The 20,913-nt window shown below is 31.7% G+C and overlaps 2 protein-coding genes, 1 non-coding gene and 1 pseudogene across 3 annotated transcripts; 2 read left to right on the top strand and 2 right to left on the bottom strand.

The window, feature by feature from the left end:
- Nucleotides 1-184: 184 nt before the first annotated feature.
- LOC105765961 (uncharacterized) lies at nucleotides 185-2,814 on the bottom strand. The gene is made up of 5 exons (XM_052631828.1): nucleotides 2,439-2,814; nucleotides 1,613-2,263; nucleotides 801-1,526; nucleotides 506-680; nucleotides 185-382 (listed from the first exon to the last, which is right to left on the bottom strand). Exons 2-3 carry the CDS (start codon nucleotides 2,216-2,218, stop codon nucleotides 1,302-1,304), a joined length of 831 nt encoding a protein of 276 aa, XP_052487788.1. The 5' UTR covers nucleotides 2,219-2,263; nucleotides 2,439-2,814; the 3' UTR covers nucleotides 185-382; nucleotides 506-680; nucleotides 801-1,301.
- Nucleotides 2,815-8,783: 5,969 nt separating this feature from the next.
- Nucleotides 8,784-10,828, bottom strand: LOC105766803 (RING-H2 finger protein ATL2-like; annotated as a pseudogene).
- Nucleotides 10,541-10,614, top strand: TRNAI-UAU (transfer RNA isoleucine (anticodon UAU)). Its single transcript has one exon. It is a non-coding gene; the product is annotated as a tRNA-Ile (tRNA).
- Nucleotides 10,829-12,028: 1,200 nt separating the features above from the next.
- LOC105770619 (protein IQ-DOMAIN 9) lies at nucleotides 12,029-15,890 on the top strand. Its single transcript, XM_012591895.2, has 6 exons — nucleotides 12,029-12,355; nucleotides 12,874-12,980; nucleotides 13,125-13,286; nucleotides 14,025-14,252; nucleotides 15,069-15,182; nucleotides 15,271-15,890. Exons 2-6 carry the CDS (start codon nucleotides 12,912-12,914, stop codon nucleotides 15,616-15,618), a joined length of 921 nt encoding a protein of 306 aa, XP_012447349.1. The 5' UTR covers nucleotides 12,029-12,355; nucleotides 12,874-12,911; the 3' UTR covers nucleotides 15,619-15,890.
- Nucleotides 15,891-20,913: the final 5,023 nt, after the last annotated feature.

Below are 20,913 nucleotides of genomic sequence, written 5' to 3'. Positions count from 1 at the left end.
AACATATGGAGTTAGGTGTGCCACGATAGGCCAGCGGAGAGTTGATGTTGAATTTTATAAAAATAAATGCGAAAATATACTCTCCAAGTCATGAAAATGATGCATAGTAATAATAGATAAAGACAATTATACATTTCACTAGATTAATATTAATATTCATAAAACAAAACTAAATCTAGCAGATAGTAAATACTATATATTTAATTTTGGGACTACATTCACTAGCTAATTAAAAGAGGCCATAACTAATTTACAGCTTTAGGTTAAGATCAATAAAATCGGCTGTTTTTTCTTTACAATCATATGTTCCATCTTTTAGATCAAGTGTGGCTTCCGCTGTTGCAGCTGCACCCCTTTGTTCTTCAGTGTTTTCCTTCATTTCCTGGAAGAGAATACAAGAACCAAAGTCATGCAAGTAAATCAAAACAGACTTATCAAACCAGGGAGCATGTAGGGCCAATAAAGAAAATGAAATCAAAAACAGATTCCCATTTAAGCATCTTACTTGGAAAGTGAACTGCTTGGTGTATTTGGGCAAGTCTTGTTGACAATTTTGGGTTGAGGACGAAGAAGTTATAGGAGGGCCTAAGGTGAGGGCACTATCATTGTCATTAGGATTCCCATCCTCATTACCGCGTCGTTTCGCTTTCAGCTCCAAAGGGCTACTTGCGATTGAGCCTCTGATAATAGCAACAAAAAAAGAAACGGCAAATTTATTTAAAAGTTACGAGCTGGCGAGGATGAGCAAGACAGAACAATGTAAATATGCTTTAATGAGGAATTGATGTCAAGTGGCTAACCTGTAAATATTTCCAACATTGAACACACAAACACCATTGTTGGTAGACGAAGATGAAGGATTAAGCCCGGAAATCTGAGAGTAGAAAGGGGGAGGTGGGGGCCAGTTCTCGACAGGGAAATTAGGCCTTGATCGCTTGCCATCGATTATCTAATTAAAATAAGTAAATTTTGACATTAGGAAAGACTTCATATAGTCGCAGTTGCTCTACCTTCCCAATCAGCAAAACGATATCAGATCAGATAGCTTACCTATACAATTTTTAGGCAATACTTCTTTTGAGAAACAAATGTTGGTATCTTTTTTTACTTTCTTTTTTAAGGCATCCTTAAAGTGAAACAAAGAGCAGAATCCACATCGAAATGGGTAATGGAAACAGTTGAAGAAAAGTGAAAAATGCAAGCATTTGGCTAATAGATTAAACGTCGGCATTTCAAAGGAAAGAAATATATTGTGTATATTTAATAAAGAATACAGATTTTCTGATTTCCATTAAAAAGAATCAAAAGTATATAATTAATACAAATATAACTAAAAATTGGACGGTAATTAAATTTACACATGCCTTGTGTTTCTCAGCCAGTACTGTAGATATGTAGCTGTGACAAGATTTTTGGGTTGAAGGGAGCTCTACGTGATGATACTGATACACCCCTGCGGATGATGAAGAAGATGAAATTCCTGATCTCGGAAAAAGATTCATCTGTTTGAACTTCTTTATGCCAATCTTCAAAAAAAAACTAGAAAATAAGCACAAATTTGATTAAAAAAAAGAACATAAGTGAACTTGACCTAGTTTCCTAGACTTTTTACCATTGAAGGATGGGCGCAAGTGCCATGGTTCATTTGCAACATAGGAGGAGGAAACATGTTTTGATCAGATCGGTTAGAGACAAGTTTGGGATTGGGAAATGAAAAACCAGCAGCCATTTTAGCAGGTTCCGGGCCGTCCCTTGTCTCAGAGGAGCCCCACGTTACAGGCAAAAAGACTTTTTCAGGCAAAAATATACCGGATCCGCTAATATAGACACCTTTACTACGACTGTTACCGCACATATTTTCAGCACCAGTTCCGTTAACATGGAGGGTCATCGAAGGAGGAGGAAGAGGTGGTGGAGTCCTAGGGCTAGGAATGTTACGAAGATAAGTAGTAGCCCTTCTTGGTAAAGAATTTGAGGGAGCTACGCATGAAGAAGGGACCCCACCATTATTTATATTTCCTTTCTCTATACCATCGCTTTTCCCTTGTTCTCGCAATATCTTTTCTAGTTCAGCCACTCCAGGTCCTCTTTTGGGGATTCTTTGGTTCTTCTCCTTCCTTGAACTACAACTTCCATACTCGCCATGAACGCCCAGCACTTCACTCGCATTGGCAACCCATCCCACACCAACGTTGTTGCTTGTATTGTTGCTACACATTGGTTGTTTTTTTGTTGCTGTTGTTCTTTTTTGCTTTCGGGTTCGCTGTGTGATAAGGAATTAAAAGGCCGTCAAATCTTTGCATTTAAATAAACAAACTAGAATCAAATGAAACTGGAAAAGAAATCCGCATTTCAAGATCATAAATCTAAAATAAGAAACAAAAATCATTCAGAAAAAATCTAAAAGAAGAAACAAAAAATCATTAAAAAAAATTTACCAGGATATAAGGAAACCAAATCTCAAAGGATGTGAAGTTGAACAAGGCTGCCTACGCGTAACTAAGAAGTGGCATTAAGGAAATCCGCCCTTGTTTTGAGCAAATAATGTAGCCTTGAAGCTAGAAAGAGAGGGAAACATACACACTCACTGTTTTAGAGAAAAAAAAAAGCGTAAGAAAGTTTATGAGAAAAATGTTTCCTTTGTGGATCGAGAATTAGAAAGAAAAAGTAAAACCTAGCAATCATCGAAATCTTTTATTTTTTATATTAATTTTAGTCTTTCCTGTCAGTATATATGAAAACGAAACTGTCCAAGGGATTTGCTGCTTTGTTGCTTTGCTGGTGTTTTAGTTCATGATGAAGGTCCACAGATTATGTGCCTCAACACCTCTGCAAATTTTGCCATTTTTATAAGGCAGAGCAGTTGTTGGGAGTACTTTTTAAATGCCACTGCCAAATATTTGCATGGTATTTAAGGAGTTTGTTTTGGGCCCCATTATACGAACGCTAAATTCTGGACCCTACCTACCCTTAAAAGTGGCATAAAATCCTTTTTGGCCATTCATTTAATTTTTTATTTTTTTAAATTTTTATTTTTTATCAAATCACCTCAAAATAAATAGAAGAGTTAAGGATTGTTAACTTTATTGATATGACATACATATGGATTGTCACGTGAGTGATACATCATCATTTAATTATTTTTAATTTTAAAATATTAAAAATATTTATATATAATTTTTAATTATTTTAATGTTTTTGAACCTTTAAAAATAGTTTTTATCGTTTTTGAATTTTAAATTTTAAAAATTAATTAAGTGTTGAGGTGTCATTCACATGTATGAAAAGTTAGCAAAGTTAAAAAAATTAACTTTTCAATTTATTTTGGGGTGGTTTGACAAAAATACAAGTTTAAAGTTAAAAATAAAAATTAAATAAAAGAGTTAATTTTTATTTTTATAAATTGAAAGGCCAAAAAATCATTATGTCTTAAAAATTGAACCTTACTTGTAATATAATATTTGGTTTAGTAAATCAAAATTAGTAAAAAGAAACTAAAACTTTTATCCGGTTAAAATTGATTTTTAAGATAAAATGAATACTTATAATGAATTTTTATGATTGTATTTCTCATTAAATAATTTAAATAATTTATTATTAAATGGATGTTGATAAATATGAAGATAAATCAAGATTTTAATGTTCCTTAAATAAAAATATTTATCCAAATAAAAGAAAGGAGATCCTGTTTCCTGCTTTCCTTTTCCTTCCTTTAATCCAGTCTAGAAATAAGATTAGATTTAATATCAATCAAAGATTTTAAATTAGTAAATTTCTTTTTTTCACGATTGAAAATTGGATCTTACTTACTAATTTATATTAATTATATGTATCTAAGATGAAATTATGAAATTTTATGATTTACTCGGAATCGCAAATTTATTGAACATCCATTTATTAAGATTTTATTGCATAAGAAACCTTCTTTAAATAATAATTTCATTAAAGAACGACTTACCATACAAACAACAAATTGAGGAAAGCCTTGCTAATCATGGGAAAGGCATTGGTAAATAAATTGTAGTAATAAATGAAGCAGGAAAAAAGAAAATCCCCCGCCTGGCATACTTAATGAAAACGTATTTAAGATGTTAAATACCTAATTAATTATGTGAGCTGTGAAGCAAATGATAAAAACGAATTCAATGTAAATTTAATATGCTTCCCTTTGATTTTTTTGCCCTCATCTTGTTTCCCCTTAATTTTTTTCTACCTAAAACTCAAACAATAAATACGAATATATATGTAGTGTAAGTATGTTTTTGTTTGAGTATTAATTCTTTAATTGTATAGTACCTAAAAAAACATTTATTACTTTATATTAATATAAGTTAAAAATTCAAGTTGTAACTATTTAGTCGAATATTCATCCTCTTTAAAAATCGTTCGGGTTTGAGTTGTATGAATCACTTGCTTATGATGTGAGCGCGTGTGGAAGTTGAGAATCCTTCCAAAAATGTGTGAGTTGTATACATAGAAAATTTAAATTTTAAATTAAATAAAAGTAACGTATTAATATAAAAAATGATTTTAAACTAACGGTTAAATGATGGTCAAAGTTTACCTGGAGTCCTTATACTATTATGTGAAATTTATTTTAATCCTCTACTAAAAATTACTCTAGATTAATGTTAGAAATTTATTCAAATCAAGACACCATTACAATTTTTCGTTAAGTTACTAATCATTTGGACAAAATATGTCATATCCAATTGATTTATCCATGACTCGACCTAATAAAAAAAACTAAATCATCTCCCTAAAAAATTCATTTATTTTTGAAGTGTTGTGTGGCTAAAAAAATTCCATTATGTTTTTATTTTTTTTCAACCACGTAATGGTTCAAAAATACATGAAACTTGGAGGAGGGATTGAGTTTTTTTATGAGTCAAGTCGAGTTACAATAAATCAGTCGGGTATGATTTATTTATTTATTTCTAAATTATCCTTAATGACAAATTGTAATAGTATTATAATTTGAATAAATTCCTAATGTGTAATGATTAATCTAAAGTAATTTTTAAAAGAGAGAGTAAAATGAATTTTACACTGATAGACTTTGACCGTTAAGGTAGTGTTTGGAAAGCATTTAGTAATTAGATTTGGGTGTAATTGCTTGTAATTATACGAAGGTAGCATGTTTGGGTAACCATTTAAATTGGTGGATTCCACCGAATTAGGTGCAATTAGAGCATCCCAATTACACTTTCCAATTCTTACATTCCCGTAAGAATTGGAGTAATTACGTAGATAATTACACCTGAATTTAATTTTAAAAAAATATTTTTATTCAAGTTATAAAAATTATATTACAAACATGAACATGGACGGGTGCTTGGATGGTCATGGCCAAAATTTTCATATATTATAAAAATAATTTGTGTATTTTATAATTTTATAAAATATATTATTTAAATCTTAAAAAATTCTAAAGTTATGAAAAAAAGTTTATTATAAAATAATTAACATATTATAAAAACGTTATAATATATTTTTTATAAAAATGTTATAATATATTTATTTATAAAAATATTATACTATGATTGTCTTTCTATTGCATATTACTTAGACTGATAATCAACATTTTTCATTCTGTTGAATATTATAAAAGATAATTTACATGTTACAAAAAGTGATATAATATATTTATTTATAAAAAGTTATAATCAAGTATTAGACCTGTCCATGGGCCGGGCGGCCCGACCCGACCCGACGGCCCGCCCAAAATATGAGAGGGTTTGGGTAAAAATATAGGCCCGAAATATGGGTTTAGGCAAAATTTTAGGCCCGTTTAAAAAATGGGCCGGGCCTCGGGCAAGATTTTTTGGCCCGAGCCCGGCCCGGCCCGAAAAATATTAAATATATATATTTTATTTTTAAAATATAATAGTTTTTTTTTATTTTAAGTTTATTTACTTTCATTTCCTTAACTAGTGTTACAAAATAATAATAATAAAACATCAAGTTTGTTTTACTAATCAAATGTTAGATTTTGTTACAACAATTAATACAATTAATACAATTAATAATTTGATAAATTTACTAATCAAATGTTAGATTTTATTACAACAATTAATACAATTAATACAATTAATAATTTGATAAATTTACTAATCAAATGTTAGATTTTATTACAACAATTAATACAATTAACAATTAATAATTTGATAATTTTACTAACAATTAATTTTAATAACAATTAGTTTTAATTTTATTAAAAAAATAATTTTAATTTTAATTTTAATTAAAAACGGGCCGGGCCGGGCCCCATATTTTTTCTTCGGGCCGGGCCTGGGCAAAATCTAAGGCCCATATTTCGGGCTGGGCCGGGCCCGGGCCTAGTAAACGGGCTGAAAATTTTTTGTGTGCCCAGCCCGGCCCATGGACAGGTCTATCAAGTATGGACATAACTTATTTATGTGTAGATGCTATATATTATAAAAATAATATATTTTTAGACAATTTATAATAAATTTTATGTTATTTTTATTTAATTTACGTATTATAAAATGGGAACTAACCTAATATAAGTTTTTCTCCAAATTAAGTTTATATAAGTTTTTATAATTAAAGCTACAAAGTATTTGGATTATGAACCCAAATATTATAAGCTCGGTGCTAATTATTCAAATAGAAAATGTTTTCTTGCACCATGGTATGATACCATTTGAGAGAATGATACCAAATACAAGCACCATAGACAACTCATGAACTATATAGTTTGAGACATTCAAGACTTCACAATGTGGTTGAGAAGACTTTTTTTTTGTTCTAAAAAAATATTTCTCATATTAACAACATCACCTTAGCATAGTATAAGAAAGAGGTTGGATTATAATAGCATGTTGCATATTTCATAATTTCATTAATAGGTGGAATTGAGATAGTCCATATTTCACAAAGTACATGAAAGAAAGAAATCTTGATAATCTTAATGATGTAAATTCAAATTCGGATGATGATGAGCTCGGTCAAAGACCAACCGATGATGATAATGAGCATATGTTACATATTACAAAGGGAATAACTAAACAAATATGCAGTAGAACAATTAGATAAAATTTTACATGATGTTTATTTTTCTTGCTATTTTTTTAGTAATCAACTAATCATGTTAGCAACAGCTTTTTTAGACTAACATAATAAATATGGTGGTTTTATTGAATTTTGGTTACCTGCTTAGAATTTTTTTTCTATTTTGGTGAATTACAATAACAGGGCAAAGCCCGAATGACAAACGCTACTAGCGTGATTTGAACTCAGGCCACACCTGGGGCGATGAATACCCTTGACTATCAGGCTATTAAATGGGGTTTAGAAATTATTTTTCTTATATTAATATTTTTAAAAATATAAATTATGTAATTGTGTAATTATAATATGTACTACCAAACATAACATAAAGAATTACGATGTAATTACATTTTATCAGCCAAGCACGTCTAGGGAATTTCAATTCTTTATTATTACAAAAGAGTGTATTTACTACCCTAGTTGGATATGATATATATATACATATATATATATTCTAAATTATCAATAATTTAATTACAAATTGTAGTGATGTCATGATTTAAATAAAATTTTAATGTATGCAGTGGCGGAGCCAAGCGGGGCTTGCTGGGGCCCTGACCTCCCTAAAATGAATTTTTTTATTTAGGCCCTTTATAATTTATAAAATTTTAAATTAATAATGGGTAAAATTACATTTTAACCCCCGAAAATATAAAAATTTAATTTAATCCTTTAAAAATTATAAATATATAAACTATTAAAATGGTGAAATTACATTTTACTATCGTAAAAATACACAATTTAATTCCAACCCCAATATAATTTTTAACTCCACATTGAATGTACAATGATTAATTTGAAACAATTTTTAATAAAAGACTAAAACTCATATACTTAAATGATGTTTGTAACACTAATTAATTTGAATAATTAAAATGGATTATAATAAAGAAAGAGGTTGTTGAATTTTTGGCAAAAAATTGTTGCTCACATCACACATGGGGTTAGGAGAGAGCTCTATTTTATTCCATTATCAAGAGAGTCTCCATAGCATCAGATAAATAATTATATAAAATTGGAATATCATATTATTTGTATCTATTTCTAATAATTTAATTTTTATTCAAAATAAAAATACTGAAATGAGATAAAATTATTAAAATATATATATAAATCTTTTTCTCAAGTCTCATAATTGAACATATGTCAGGCACACAGTTTTTGTTTTTGGGATTAATTAAATATAAGTTCCATTTATTTGGTATTATTTATTTTAAATTGCACCGTGGATTAAGTCATAAACTACAACTCATTCATGCGTTAGTTTGCAATCTAAATAAAGGTTCACTAAAAGAAATTAAAAGGTGAATCCAAATCGCATCTTAGAAAACGTATGGTATAATTCTAGTTAAATATATATTCAAGCCTTAATTATTTTTGTCAGATTTCTTATTCTAAAAGAAAAAAAATCTCCAACAAGATTTGATCCAATTAGTCGACAATTAATTCATTAGTATCACAAAGATTTACTTACACCAAAAATATTTACATCTAATTACTTTTGGAAAGTAAATTTTAAAAGAAAATGTGATTACTGCAAAAGTAAACATAAATCATATTTAGATCCTTATAATCAGTTAGGAGATTATATTACAAGATCTTGAGAGCTTGTTATAAAAACAAAATTTAGGTACTTCATTTATGTAGGGAAAAAAGAATCAAAGAAACAGTATTTCATTAATACTTCAAATTGTGAAATTATTAGTCCATCACTGCCTCCCTGTATCTCGAGTGTCAAGTACTTCATCCGCACAACTTTGAATCCTTGTAAAGGATCCTGATGGTCCACTTTCCTTTTCCGCTTGGGCAACACTAATGGACGCGTTTTCATTTAAAGGAGGAGCCGTGGGTTGAACCCTGATGCACAACTCTTTGTCCTCTGACGCCTGGACCCTGGGTTCAACCAGGCTGCTATATATGGGGCAAGTTGTATGTGATCCCAGCCACGTATCTATTCACTCCACATGAAACATGTGCTTACAGTTTAGTAAGACCCTGACTGTGAACTCTTCCGTAATGGTTCCCAAACAAACCGAGCACTCCGTGGGCTCGTCATGGTCATCAACCTGGCCGGGCGTTAGCTTGTATGTGATCATCGGCAATGACGCTATGATCGAAGGGTCGAGCCCTGACTTTAGTGCCTCGTTAATGGAACTTTCATTAGTCGCTGCAATTTGAGTTCTCTGGCGATGAAGGGCAGCACGCTGTCTCCTTTCTTTGCGTCTTAGATGATACCTTGAACAGAGATGGAGAAAGGCTATGATTGTCACAACTCCAAGCAATGTGGCGATTGCTGCAAGCATGATCTTGCGGTTGACAGCAAATTCTCTCTTATCATCATCTTCTGATGAACCTATATTTGATTGGTTTCTTTTCTGAAGAATGCCGAGGGAGCTGTGTTATTTAGCTTACTCAATGAGTACATATATATACATAGATGAGGAAATATCCACTTCTATTGAGTGGTTTTACACTCTTTTTTTTATATGGTTAATATTTTAATAATTTAACCGTTCAACTTATCAATATATTTATATTTTTCATGCAAATAAAATTTTAAATTGATATGTGATATCTTTACCATTTTAATCTAAAATATTATATATATTTAACGATCGAATTTTTTATGTAAAATGAATAGTTAAAATTTTTAATTTATGTCAAACTTGATATATATGATCTACATAAATAAAACAAAAAATATGACGATTAGATTATTAAAATATTTAATCATATAAAAATACAAAAAAAAAATATAAAAGCACTTAAATTTTACACTAATATAAATAAATCTCTCTAAATCAATTCTCCTATATCGTGAAGTCTATGATATGTTTGGTCGTGGGTGGGGACTTTTAGAGCAGGAAACCCTTGCTAGGTAGCCACGCATTCCTTTTGATATTAAATTACTATCTCCTAACATTGTTTACTAATCCATTTGGCGATACAAAAACAAGAAACATAATGTTTCCTAATCCATATTTGTTATTAGTACATATAATAATATGATTAAGCGGATCAATCGAGAAAAAAGGAATGAATGACTTTTCTTTGTTTATAGCATGATTTTAAACATTATACTTCCAAAGTCTAAGGTGCATGTGACAAAAAATTTCCAACGATTTGATCTAAAGTCGAACCCTAGGCAAATGCTGCTGGTGTTTACCTAAGCCATTGCCTGAAATAGTTGACATTATTTTTCATGTGCAGACTAAAATATATGAACAATATTAGGCAATAGATTTCCATGTACAATATTAAAATCTTAATATGCCAGCTACAAGTTTTTTTTTTTCCACATTGATTTGACAACGATCTGAATTGCTCATACAAATTTTTTTTTTCCTATAATTATTGTTGTATATTTTAGTTTGATACCCAATTCTTATATTATGCACTAATTTTGAATAAAAACATTTATTTCATTTAACCTAATTAAAATATAAATTAAATCTAATATCAACAAGGTCCCGTAGCTCAGTTGGTTAGAGCGTTGGTCTTATGAGCCGAAGGTCGCGGGTTCGAGCCCCGCCGGGACCATTTTTTCTACTTAAGAGACTTGGCAGTTTAAAGTAGATTTAGTTTTTATCATTTATGAGTTGTAGTTTAGTTGTTTAAAGTATGATCAAATGAATCGCGCGTGAACTGAACTCGAATCGTGTTGCATTGAATTTTTGCAGATCAGCAACGCGAAGCAAATAATTGGGTCAACATTCCACAAAGACCCACCTTTTCCAGGTAAACTCGTACCCATGGTGTTCCCAAGTCCGGTCACTACCCCTAATTGATGTTTATGTGTTAAAACAAACCTTACTCCATTTTCTTTCAAATTAGACAATTACATTATCACTCTCCACTTTTAATTGACGGAAATTACATGTCTAAGTTATCTTTAAGCCTTCAAGCATTGCTTGATTTTGAATTTGAAATATATCAATTAATCTTGTCACCATTCCAAATTTCACAAATTAACTCTCACTAAATTCTCTTATAACTCCACTTAATGCCACCTCAATCTTTATCGTTGAAATTAAACCATCCACATTTAATTTTTATTAACATTACAAAAATCAATGGATTATTTAAAACTAAGACTGAAATTTGCTTATTAGTTATTTAGTTGTTCAAGTCGTATATATTACAAAAAGTACATGTTAAAGTTATTAATGGTCAAATGTCTAAAATGCTTAGGGAAATTCTAAAATTTTCCAGACTACTCCTATTTCTGAAAAAGTCTATTTAACCATATCTATTTTACAAATCTTCAAAATTGCTCCTATTAATTTCTAAAGACTCCTTTTAAGGTTTTATATAATATATAGATTATATAGATATAGACAAACATTAAATTAAAAAAAACTAAAACATAATAATAATTAAATTTTATAAATAAATAAATTAATTAACGTTTTTTTACAAAATACTTAAGTTGGCTTTGTTAAGTTTTAATGTCTAAAATATCCCTATTGATTTTTGATACTACTTAAAATACTTCTTTTAATATCTAAAATGCCCTTATTAAATCCTAAAACTCAATTAGAAGTTGGTTTTATATAATATATAAAAATCATACAAAAGAATGAGAAATGAATACCTTGAATATAAAATACCAAAGGCCTAAAATAAGCATTTAACAGTAAAAATTTAACTGATGCACTATTTTACTCATTTATCTACTGTATAAGGTCAAAGTTTCTCATTTTTCTGTGGAGGGTTAACATGCAATATGAAATATAATATAAGGACTTAATATATAAAAAAATAAAATCTGCGGAAACACATGTTGTAGGGAGGGAGGAATCAGTGAACCATAGATTCACTTAGGCCAGCCTTTCTACATCAACATATTTCGTCTTCACTCGCGTTCAAAATTTTTAACTTTTTTTTTAAAAAAATAATTTTTTAGAAATCAACCAACACGACAAACTCCCCCAGTCCCCCCGCTCTTCATATCAGTTGTTGAACCCTTGATTGAAGAATATATTTTGAATATGATTTCCCTCCTCTGTTAGACCAGCTTTTTTATTCATTGTGAGACAACAATACAAAAAAGAAACAGAAGAAATTTATAACAAGAGAGAGGAAAAAGCTGGTAATGGGCCATAACAATGCACATTCCACACCCACCCTTTAATTATTCTTTTCTTTGATTTCAGGCTTTCCTTCTTCTTTACTACAACTCGAACCGTTGTTGTCACCAACTCTGCCTTTTTCTTTGATCTCCCAAAATCTTTGTTTTCAGTGTCGTCCTCCAAAAGTACCTCTTTTGACAGCTTTGTTGGTATGTCCTTGCTAACTCATATTCTTTTGTTTGGTTTCTTATTGCTTCTGGTTTTGTTTGCTTTAGCAAGGAGAGAAAAAAAGGGGCTATTTGGGGATGCCCCCATATATGATTGGGAGGGATCCTGGGATCTGGGTTCTGGATGAGTAAAAGTTAGAAACTAATTTATCGTCTAAAAATCAAATCTTTGGTTTAGGATATTACGGGGTTTATGTTGCTCCTGCAATTTTCAGCTTCTTACAAAACTGTCTTGTTTGTTTCTGTTAGTTGATAACTGGGTTGACTTTGATTGTGACCTACTTGTTCATTTGTAAAAATGCTTGCTGGTTCTGTTTAGTAACTGCTACTTACTTTCCATGAATAATGTCCCCAACTTTCAAATCAAATCAGTTTCATAGCATATAGTTCAAAGTTTCTGAAACTTTCCTGTCATGTTCTTATAAGAATCTGAATTTTTTGTGTTCTAGTTTATGCCTGCTGTTGTTTTTGATGATCTTTGGACTGGAAAATACTGTCAGGTTGGTTCTAAGCTGGGTACAGATAATTACTATCAGCAATGGGTTCTGGAAACTTGTTCAAGTCAATAATAAATATAGTGAAAGATGACAACTCAAAGAAAGTAAAGGTATATTCTCAAACAGTCATAAACTAAGCTATGCAAGTCTCTACATTCCAGTTATAAATAAACCTAAGATTGCTTCTCTAGTCATTGATTTGCAATTTGAATCCTTGGGTTAATATTATCTATGATCTCATCTGTTTGGCACAGGGGTCTTCTGCTTCTGAAAAATCCAGTGGCTTCAAATGGAAGAAACACCAGCAAAAGGCATCCACTAGACCAGGTCTAATTAGCGGAAATTCTAATACTCTTGGCATGCCAATTGAGGACTTGGCAGCTACTAGGATTCAAACTGCATTCAGGGCCTATAGAGTATGTTGGTTTGGAGGTTCTACAAATAAGATCATAATATGTGAACACTTAAATATATGCACGTATGCCTTTACTTGCATTGGTGGTGGTTGTGTCTCAATAATATGTGAACACTTAAATATATGCACGTATGCCTTTACTTGCATTGGTGGTGGTTGTGTCTCAATGATGTTCGTCACAGAGCAATCAAGAAACTTTTACAATTGTGATTATATCTGTTATTTTTAGAGAACAGCATCTATTTTTTTTATGAGGTGAAGTTTTCATTCTTCCACAGATAATATATTATACCATAGAGAATACATGTATGACCTCTATTATGATTATACCGGAGTTCATGAACCAGATAACAGATGGTTTGCACATTAACTGGGTTCTGCATGGTAATGCATCATACTCAGCTAATTGAATCACCAAATTGGAATGACTGGTGAAGTGACCTTCTGTGGTCTTTTCAAAAAGAACCAGTGGCAATCATTAAGTGCATTCGTGAAAATCTTTCTTATATAGGATAAGAGCAATGTAGGCACATTGTATGTGATAATCGATTGATATCATGAACATGCATCTTACTATTTCCCCTGTTTCTAAATTCTTTTATAAGTTGACAATGGAAGTGTAGCTTTAATTTTCCTCTTTCACTTTTTAATCCACTTGCAGGTATCTTATAAGATATATGCTCACCAGTCACCATTGAGTTGGTAGAATGGTTTAATAATGTCTTTTCCCCTGATGCAGGCTCGAAAACAATTACGTCGATTGAAAGGTATTGTAAGATTGCAGGCTCAAACCCTAAATAGTTCCATCAAAAAGCAAGCTACAACAACATTAAATTATCTTCACTCGTGGAGCATCATACAGGCTCAAATAAGAGCTCGTCGACTCTGTATGGTAACAGAAGGCCATCTTAGACAGAAGAAAATAGCAAATCAGATAAAGCTTGAGGCAAAGCTACATGACATAGAGGTTAGAAGAGCCCTGGCTCATGAAAACTTGCATGAACTAAGGTCTTGACAGAATCCTTGTTAAGGCTATTAAAATTTTGAATTCATCTATGAATGCAATTTTGAACAGCTTACTACTCGGACAATTACTGCCACCTTATTTTCCACGGGATCATTGTTATACGTGTAATCATCAGTATAAAATTAAGAGCTTGCCAAGATTTGAGTGAAAAAAGTTTTGACACCTGGACATATGTAGGAATGGTCATTTTGGCATGCATATTCTGGCCTAGATTGTTGTCCGCACTATTGTGATTTGAATCTATGATGACCTTGTTGTCTGCACTGATCTAGTAATCTATTTTCATGAATTCTCTCCACTTGTTTCTTAAATAGTTTCTGATTTTTTTCCCATCATATCTCTTTGTGCAATCTTTCGTTCTGTAACTTTGGGGCATTTTGTCCTCCATCGACGTCCTGATATGAATTTTACTTTATAAGCAACTCATTGATTAGAGATTCCAGCTCCTGTGTGTTGCAAACTCATTTGATGCTCCAGAGTCAATAATGGTATGATGCTTGCGGAATTATTGACGAAGACTCATCATGTCATCTGTTTTGTCATTGCCAATTGCCAATTGCCATTTTATAGTTTGAGAGGTTTGATGTTTCATTTGCAAAGTGTCTAAAACTTTGGCTTGTCAAATCAAATAATCTCAGATGCTCCTGCTTCCAGATATCTTTGTTTTCTACATCCTCTTAATCTGCCAGGTTGAGAGTGGACTATTTAGCTCTTTTTCTTTCATTCATGTTTAACACTAGTTTAAATGGATAACAGGTAGAATGGTCTTGCGGCCCTGAAACAATGGAGGAAATTCTCACAAAAATACATCATAGAGAAGAAGCAGCCATTAAGCGGGAACGAACTATGGCATATGCCTTTTCCCATCAAGTATGCCATTTTCCTTAGCTGTAACTTGTGTTCATTTGGTGCAAGTTGTATGAGCAATGAATAACCATGGGATATGCATAATTTGCAGTGGAGGGCCCCCAATTCTGACAATAATGGGATTGGCAATTACGAGCTTGCTAAAGCTAATTGGGGTTGGAGCTGGGTGGAACGCTGGATTGCTGTTCGTCCATGGGAAAGTCGCCTCCCTGCTCAGTCTATTACCCCTAAGAAGCCGCTGAACAGACAGATAAACAAGGCTAGTAAAAACTCGAGTTCACCGAAACCAAAACCGAAACCCCATTTTTCTAATGAGAAGGAAACCATGAAGATGAAGCCTAGGAGGCTGTCTTACCCTGGTGCTGAGAAACCAGCTGCACGTCAACAAAGCACCAAGGCTGAAGAAGAGAACAATAAAAAGGGAGAGAGAGTGGTTTAGCAGAGCATCCATTTGGTTTTCAAGAATTCATGCTGTCAATAAACTTATGGGCAATATAAGCGTGCAAAATCCTATTTTCTTTTACTTAAGTATTTATATTTTATACTACCTTGGTTTTGTTTCTAGCTTTTTGTATATGGTGAGAAGTTGATGTCTTGCAAAATTATCGAACCGCTTGGTTTCGGGAGCAGAACAGAAATGGTGATTCTTTACTATGTTTATCTTATATATATAATAATGAAGTGTCAGATTTTCTTTTTGGTACTGTAAAATCATAACATTTTCAATTTTTCCTTATCTTTTCACTGTTTTATTAAACATGTTTGATTGTAAATCATCAATAATTTGGAAAAGTTTGATAAACGAATTTCGTTCTGTTGAGTACCCTAATCTCAGTATTTCTTATTCATGTTTCTAATAGCATCGGCTTTTTATCACACGTAAAAAACTTACGAAATACATTTGTTTATCAAATTAGTTCTGAGTAATAATCTATTAATCATATTTTATTAATTGAAATAATCTTAATATCAATTTCATAAACTATCAAGTCCCTTAATTAAATATTCTATTATGAATTTGGAACATCATAAATTTGTAAATTGATTATTTGAATTTAATAATTATAAATTATTTAATTTAATTTAATTTGATAACTCAGATTGATTAAAATTTTGTGAATACCATGATTAATCATGTGAAAGAATGTAACATAAAATATGTATAAAAGCAATAATACATGCAAATACTATTCATTTTTAATTTTGTTGATTTGTTGAAAATTCACGATATTAATTTTATGGTAGATTTACAACCTATAACGACATGATTGTTATAGGTATAAAATAGTCACTTCTCTATAACTCGTAAAATATTCACAGTCAAATGACTATAACAAATTTAGCTGGATCAAACTAATTTAGATTATAATTAAAACTATCGAAAATTTATTGTACAGACCATTTCCACCACTTACAATATGGGCCTAAGCAATAAAATTAATACATGCCATCATTTTCTTTCCAATGTGATTGGTTTAAAATTATCCTAAATTCAATTCACTATGCTACAAATCTGTGAGACCGGATGACTTAACCCGTGCCACGGGTGAATAAATACAATTTTTCTGATATACAAAAACAAATGATAAGGTTTTGTAAAATTAAAAATTTTATTCTGATGGTGCCCCTATTTGCAATTAGATTAAAGTATAGTTCAAGTTTTTAAATTATTTTTAGTTTACTCTATCTATTTATATTATGGTAATTTAAATTTTAACAAAATCTTTTTAATAAAATTAATAATTAAACTTAAAATGTTTAAATAAAAATAAATAAATTCTAAATACATAAAATTGGAGCACATTTAAAAAAAAATAAAAAAGAAATGCGCGCCCCTCCGATCTCAATCGAGCACGTTTTGAGTTTGGCGATTAATTCAAAGTTGACACCTAAAAGGGAAGCATAAAAAATAAAAAATTTCTCAAAATTACAAAAACCAATATTTTCCACTCCAAAATTCCCTCCACGAAGAGAAACGAAGCAAACATCCGAAAACAACTTGAATTGAAAAAATTTCACTTCCTCCCCTCCAAAACCCACCATTACTTATGTCCCATCCATCCTTCTCCTCCCTCTCAACACCAAATGGCTATGGCTGCTCTCTCCATTTCTGAAAATGACAACAAGGACAACATCTCTCCTTTCTCCTCCAAAACCCTCCTATCTCTTCTCCCAAAATCTTCATCCTCCACCAAAAAACCAAGACCGAGGAAACCTCTTCAAGACATTACCAGTCTCCTTCTCCCTCAAATCTCTTCTACTCTGCCTCCACCCATTGCTGCAAATCCGGTTTCTCCCCAAGCTATGGTATACCAACCGCAATGGAGAAAGAGGCGAGCTGCAGATGGGCAACAATCAAATTGCATGAAGTCTCGTTTTGTGTATAATTGTATACTCACAGTGCACTGTCTTCATTCATTTCTCAATTACTTCATCTCTTTGATTGAGTTTTCTTTTTTTGACCTTTTTATACATTTACTCATGGATTACATAGTATGGTATATCTCCAATATCAAAATATAACTTATTTTTAGACTAATAATATTACCGTTTCATGTTTTCGGATCTGTCAAAAGATAGACACATTAATGAGAAAGGAACTGTATCAAGCTGTGAACTGACAAATTAAATCAAATTTTTTCTCTTAAATAAATTTAAATTCAGCTAAAATATTAAATTTTGATTAGTTATTCTCTTATTAGAGAGAGATAAGATACACCAAAAGGAATATAAATTAATTTATAATTAGACGAATTCAGTCATTTCACACTTTTTTTTTAAGCTTTTGGATTAATTATAAATCTTAATGCTTAATTTTATCTCTTACTATACGGGCTTGTTTTGGGCTCGGCATAAGTTATGAATTTGTGATTTCCGCACGTCCTACATTAAGAGCTCATTTCCATTTAAGAAATTATGATGTTCAAAGCGAATTTAGGCCTAATCCAGTTTTGAGTTATGGGTGGGCTTGTTTCAACGATTTGGGTATTTTGACCCATAATGGTAGAAATAAAGAAAAGCAATGAGACACAAACAAACAAGGGTTAGCACTTAGCAATTCTAGTAGTCATTTAGCATCTTTCCTTCTATGGTTGTATCACTACACTTTTCGTATCTTTGAGAATCGAAGTGTGAATCTCCACATATTTATTTTTAATTTTATCAAAATCCCAAAGTAACACTATTTTATCCATTCTCCATTTGGAACCAAACAAACAAACTTGGCCTATTTTAACATCAGCTCTACTTTTTAGTTTTCACTATTATTTTCAACCTATGAGCTAATGAATCTTCATTTCCCATGGCAACAATTCAATGGTGTGCTCAGCAAGGCACTATGATATATAGTGGATTTAACATGTGTTTCAAGGTTTTAATAGAAAAAATATTAGAATTTTCCATATAATAAAAATAAAAATATTAGATGACATAAGATCGACTTCTAATATAATGACAAAGTAAAATGATTAAAGCAGCCTTTTTTTTCACATTATTTCTTCTTTAAAACCCCGTTTTCGACTTTACAAGAATTCGAGAAGACGTGACCCTTTCATGCATCTAGTGGATATGTGATGATAAAATTAAGTTAAAGTCGAGCTTTCTTGAATGCCTATCATATGTTCACAATTATACTAATCAAAGTCTTCCAATGCTGAAATGTATATGTACCGCATATACATATACATACACATACATATATGCATCAATCTGCAAATGTGAATCAGGGCTCAACTACATTATTTTTTTATGATATATCTTTTCATTCATTTGGTGTCCTTTTCATTTATTTTTTTGGTTGAGAAACGGGGGTCATTTTCATTGGATTAAGGAATGCAACGTTCCCGTGGCCTATATATACTGCTTGTTATTCGAAGCATGGACGAACAAGAAGACTGTAGTGTCTAAAACCGCAACAAGAAAATGGCTCAATGGCGATTTCTTGCATTATGCTTGATGCTGATATTGTACTCGGTATCAAGATCTGAATGTCGCCTTCTTAATGCGAACATTAATGGGGAAAATCAGACCACATCTTATCGAATGTTGCCCCTTTCTACTAGTTCGGGGAAGGTGTATCGTTTCAGCACAGGGATAAGAGATGATTTGTCCGAAAACGAAGACCTGTACGAGTCAAAACGCCTTAGTCCTGGTGGCCCTGATCCCAAACATCACTGATGCAAATCCCTTTGTCACTACTGATCATCTCATGTATGTTCTGATGAAAGAAATAAAAACTGACTTGAGACCTGGTTGTACTGACAACAAGATATGTCATATGCAATTTTTAAGTAATGCAAAGTATCTGATTTATGTTGTTTGGATATTGTTTGTGTAATGCATTTGGTTTTACATTGCTTCTTTTTTCTTTTCTTTTCGATATATATATTTATGTTATTTAAAGAGTGTGCTGTGCATGATGATTTAGAGCAGAGAATGCCCTTGACTGTCTCCTGTTTACTAGACTTTTCGTTCTCTAGCTAGAGAGAAACTTGGACAACAGAAAACACAGTGATGATTTCTTGGTTTGGCAATTACTAACCAAGGATATTAAGCTGAATGTGGTGCACCTGGACACATTGATCATATGTCCGATTCAAAATTAGCCTTTTTAGTTAAAGTGATTAGGTTTTCTTCTCTTTATGCTTTCAAAAAATATGCTGAGTGATATAGCTCAACTAGTTATTTGATGAATACAAAGAGTGGGATGAGATACAAATAAACCCTAAAACATGTCTACTTTGTTTTTTCAGAAATCAGAAAACGGATTCCAATTTAAGTCTGATTTATTTGTGGGGAATGAACCTGTGTTTTGTTCGTGCTAATGACAGAAATGCAGTAAGAAACGAAAAAGAAGAAGAAGAAAGATGAGGTTATTTTCTTTATGGCCATTAGGGATCACATCCTTTTTGTATCATTAGGAACATGTAGAATTAATCTATACGTAATATTACAGTGTAAGTTTATCGAAGCAATGCTCTGATCTCAGAACAAAAGATCATGAAATGGCACAAACTTGGTCTAGGGGTTGACTTAGGTTTACCACAATTAAATATCAAACTATGATGGGCATGCATGGTCATAGAGCACTCAAGAACCCAACAAGGTCATCATCAGCAGCCACTTTTGATGTAGTGGATGTCTCGAAAAGTAACTCGAACGTGAAAGACGTGACTTTTAGATATTTCCTATTGGATAAGGAGAAAAAGCTAGGCTAGTTGGCTTTGTTAAACGCTTTGAAGATTTTGTCTCGCTCTAATAAAAGACAAATTGAAACATAAACCAAATGCTGAAAGCATATTTATGCGCCACGTACATTTGCAAGTATGAATCTGGCATATTGGATTCCATGATTATAATGCTTTTGGAGGCTGATGTTTACCAGTTTGATTGGTCAACTATAACTATATCGTTTCTCTGGTTTGTATATATCTTTATACAGTACACCCCCACCCCCCACCTCTTCCAATATTGGATGACCTGTTCAAAGATAAAACAACATCACATCTACATATGGCTAGCTTGCGAAAGTGTGCATGCCTGATCTTACTGATACGCTATGCAGAGTCTGAACTTGGATTATCCTTTAATAACAAATAGTTCAATTTATTAAGAATATATATATATATATATTTATATATACATGTATATATGATGGTTAATGAAAATGTAGAATTCTTGGCAGTCTACTGTGTTACTAGGAGATTGTGGGGGCAGTGAGATTGATTTCGGTTGA

The sequence above is a fragment of the Gossypium raimondii genome, chromosome 5 (genome assembly GCF_025698545.1).
Source record: "Gossypium raimondii isolate GPD5lz chromosome 5, ASM2569854v1, whole genome shotgun sequence".
In the NCBI taxonomy this organism is placed as follows: Eukaryota; Viridiplantae; Streptophyta; class Magnoliopsida; order Malvales; family Malvaceae; genus Gossypium; species Gossypium raimondii.
The sequence above is the reverse complement of the archived record's forward strand: the minus strand, read 5'-3'. Positions and strand labels throughout refer to the sequence as shown.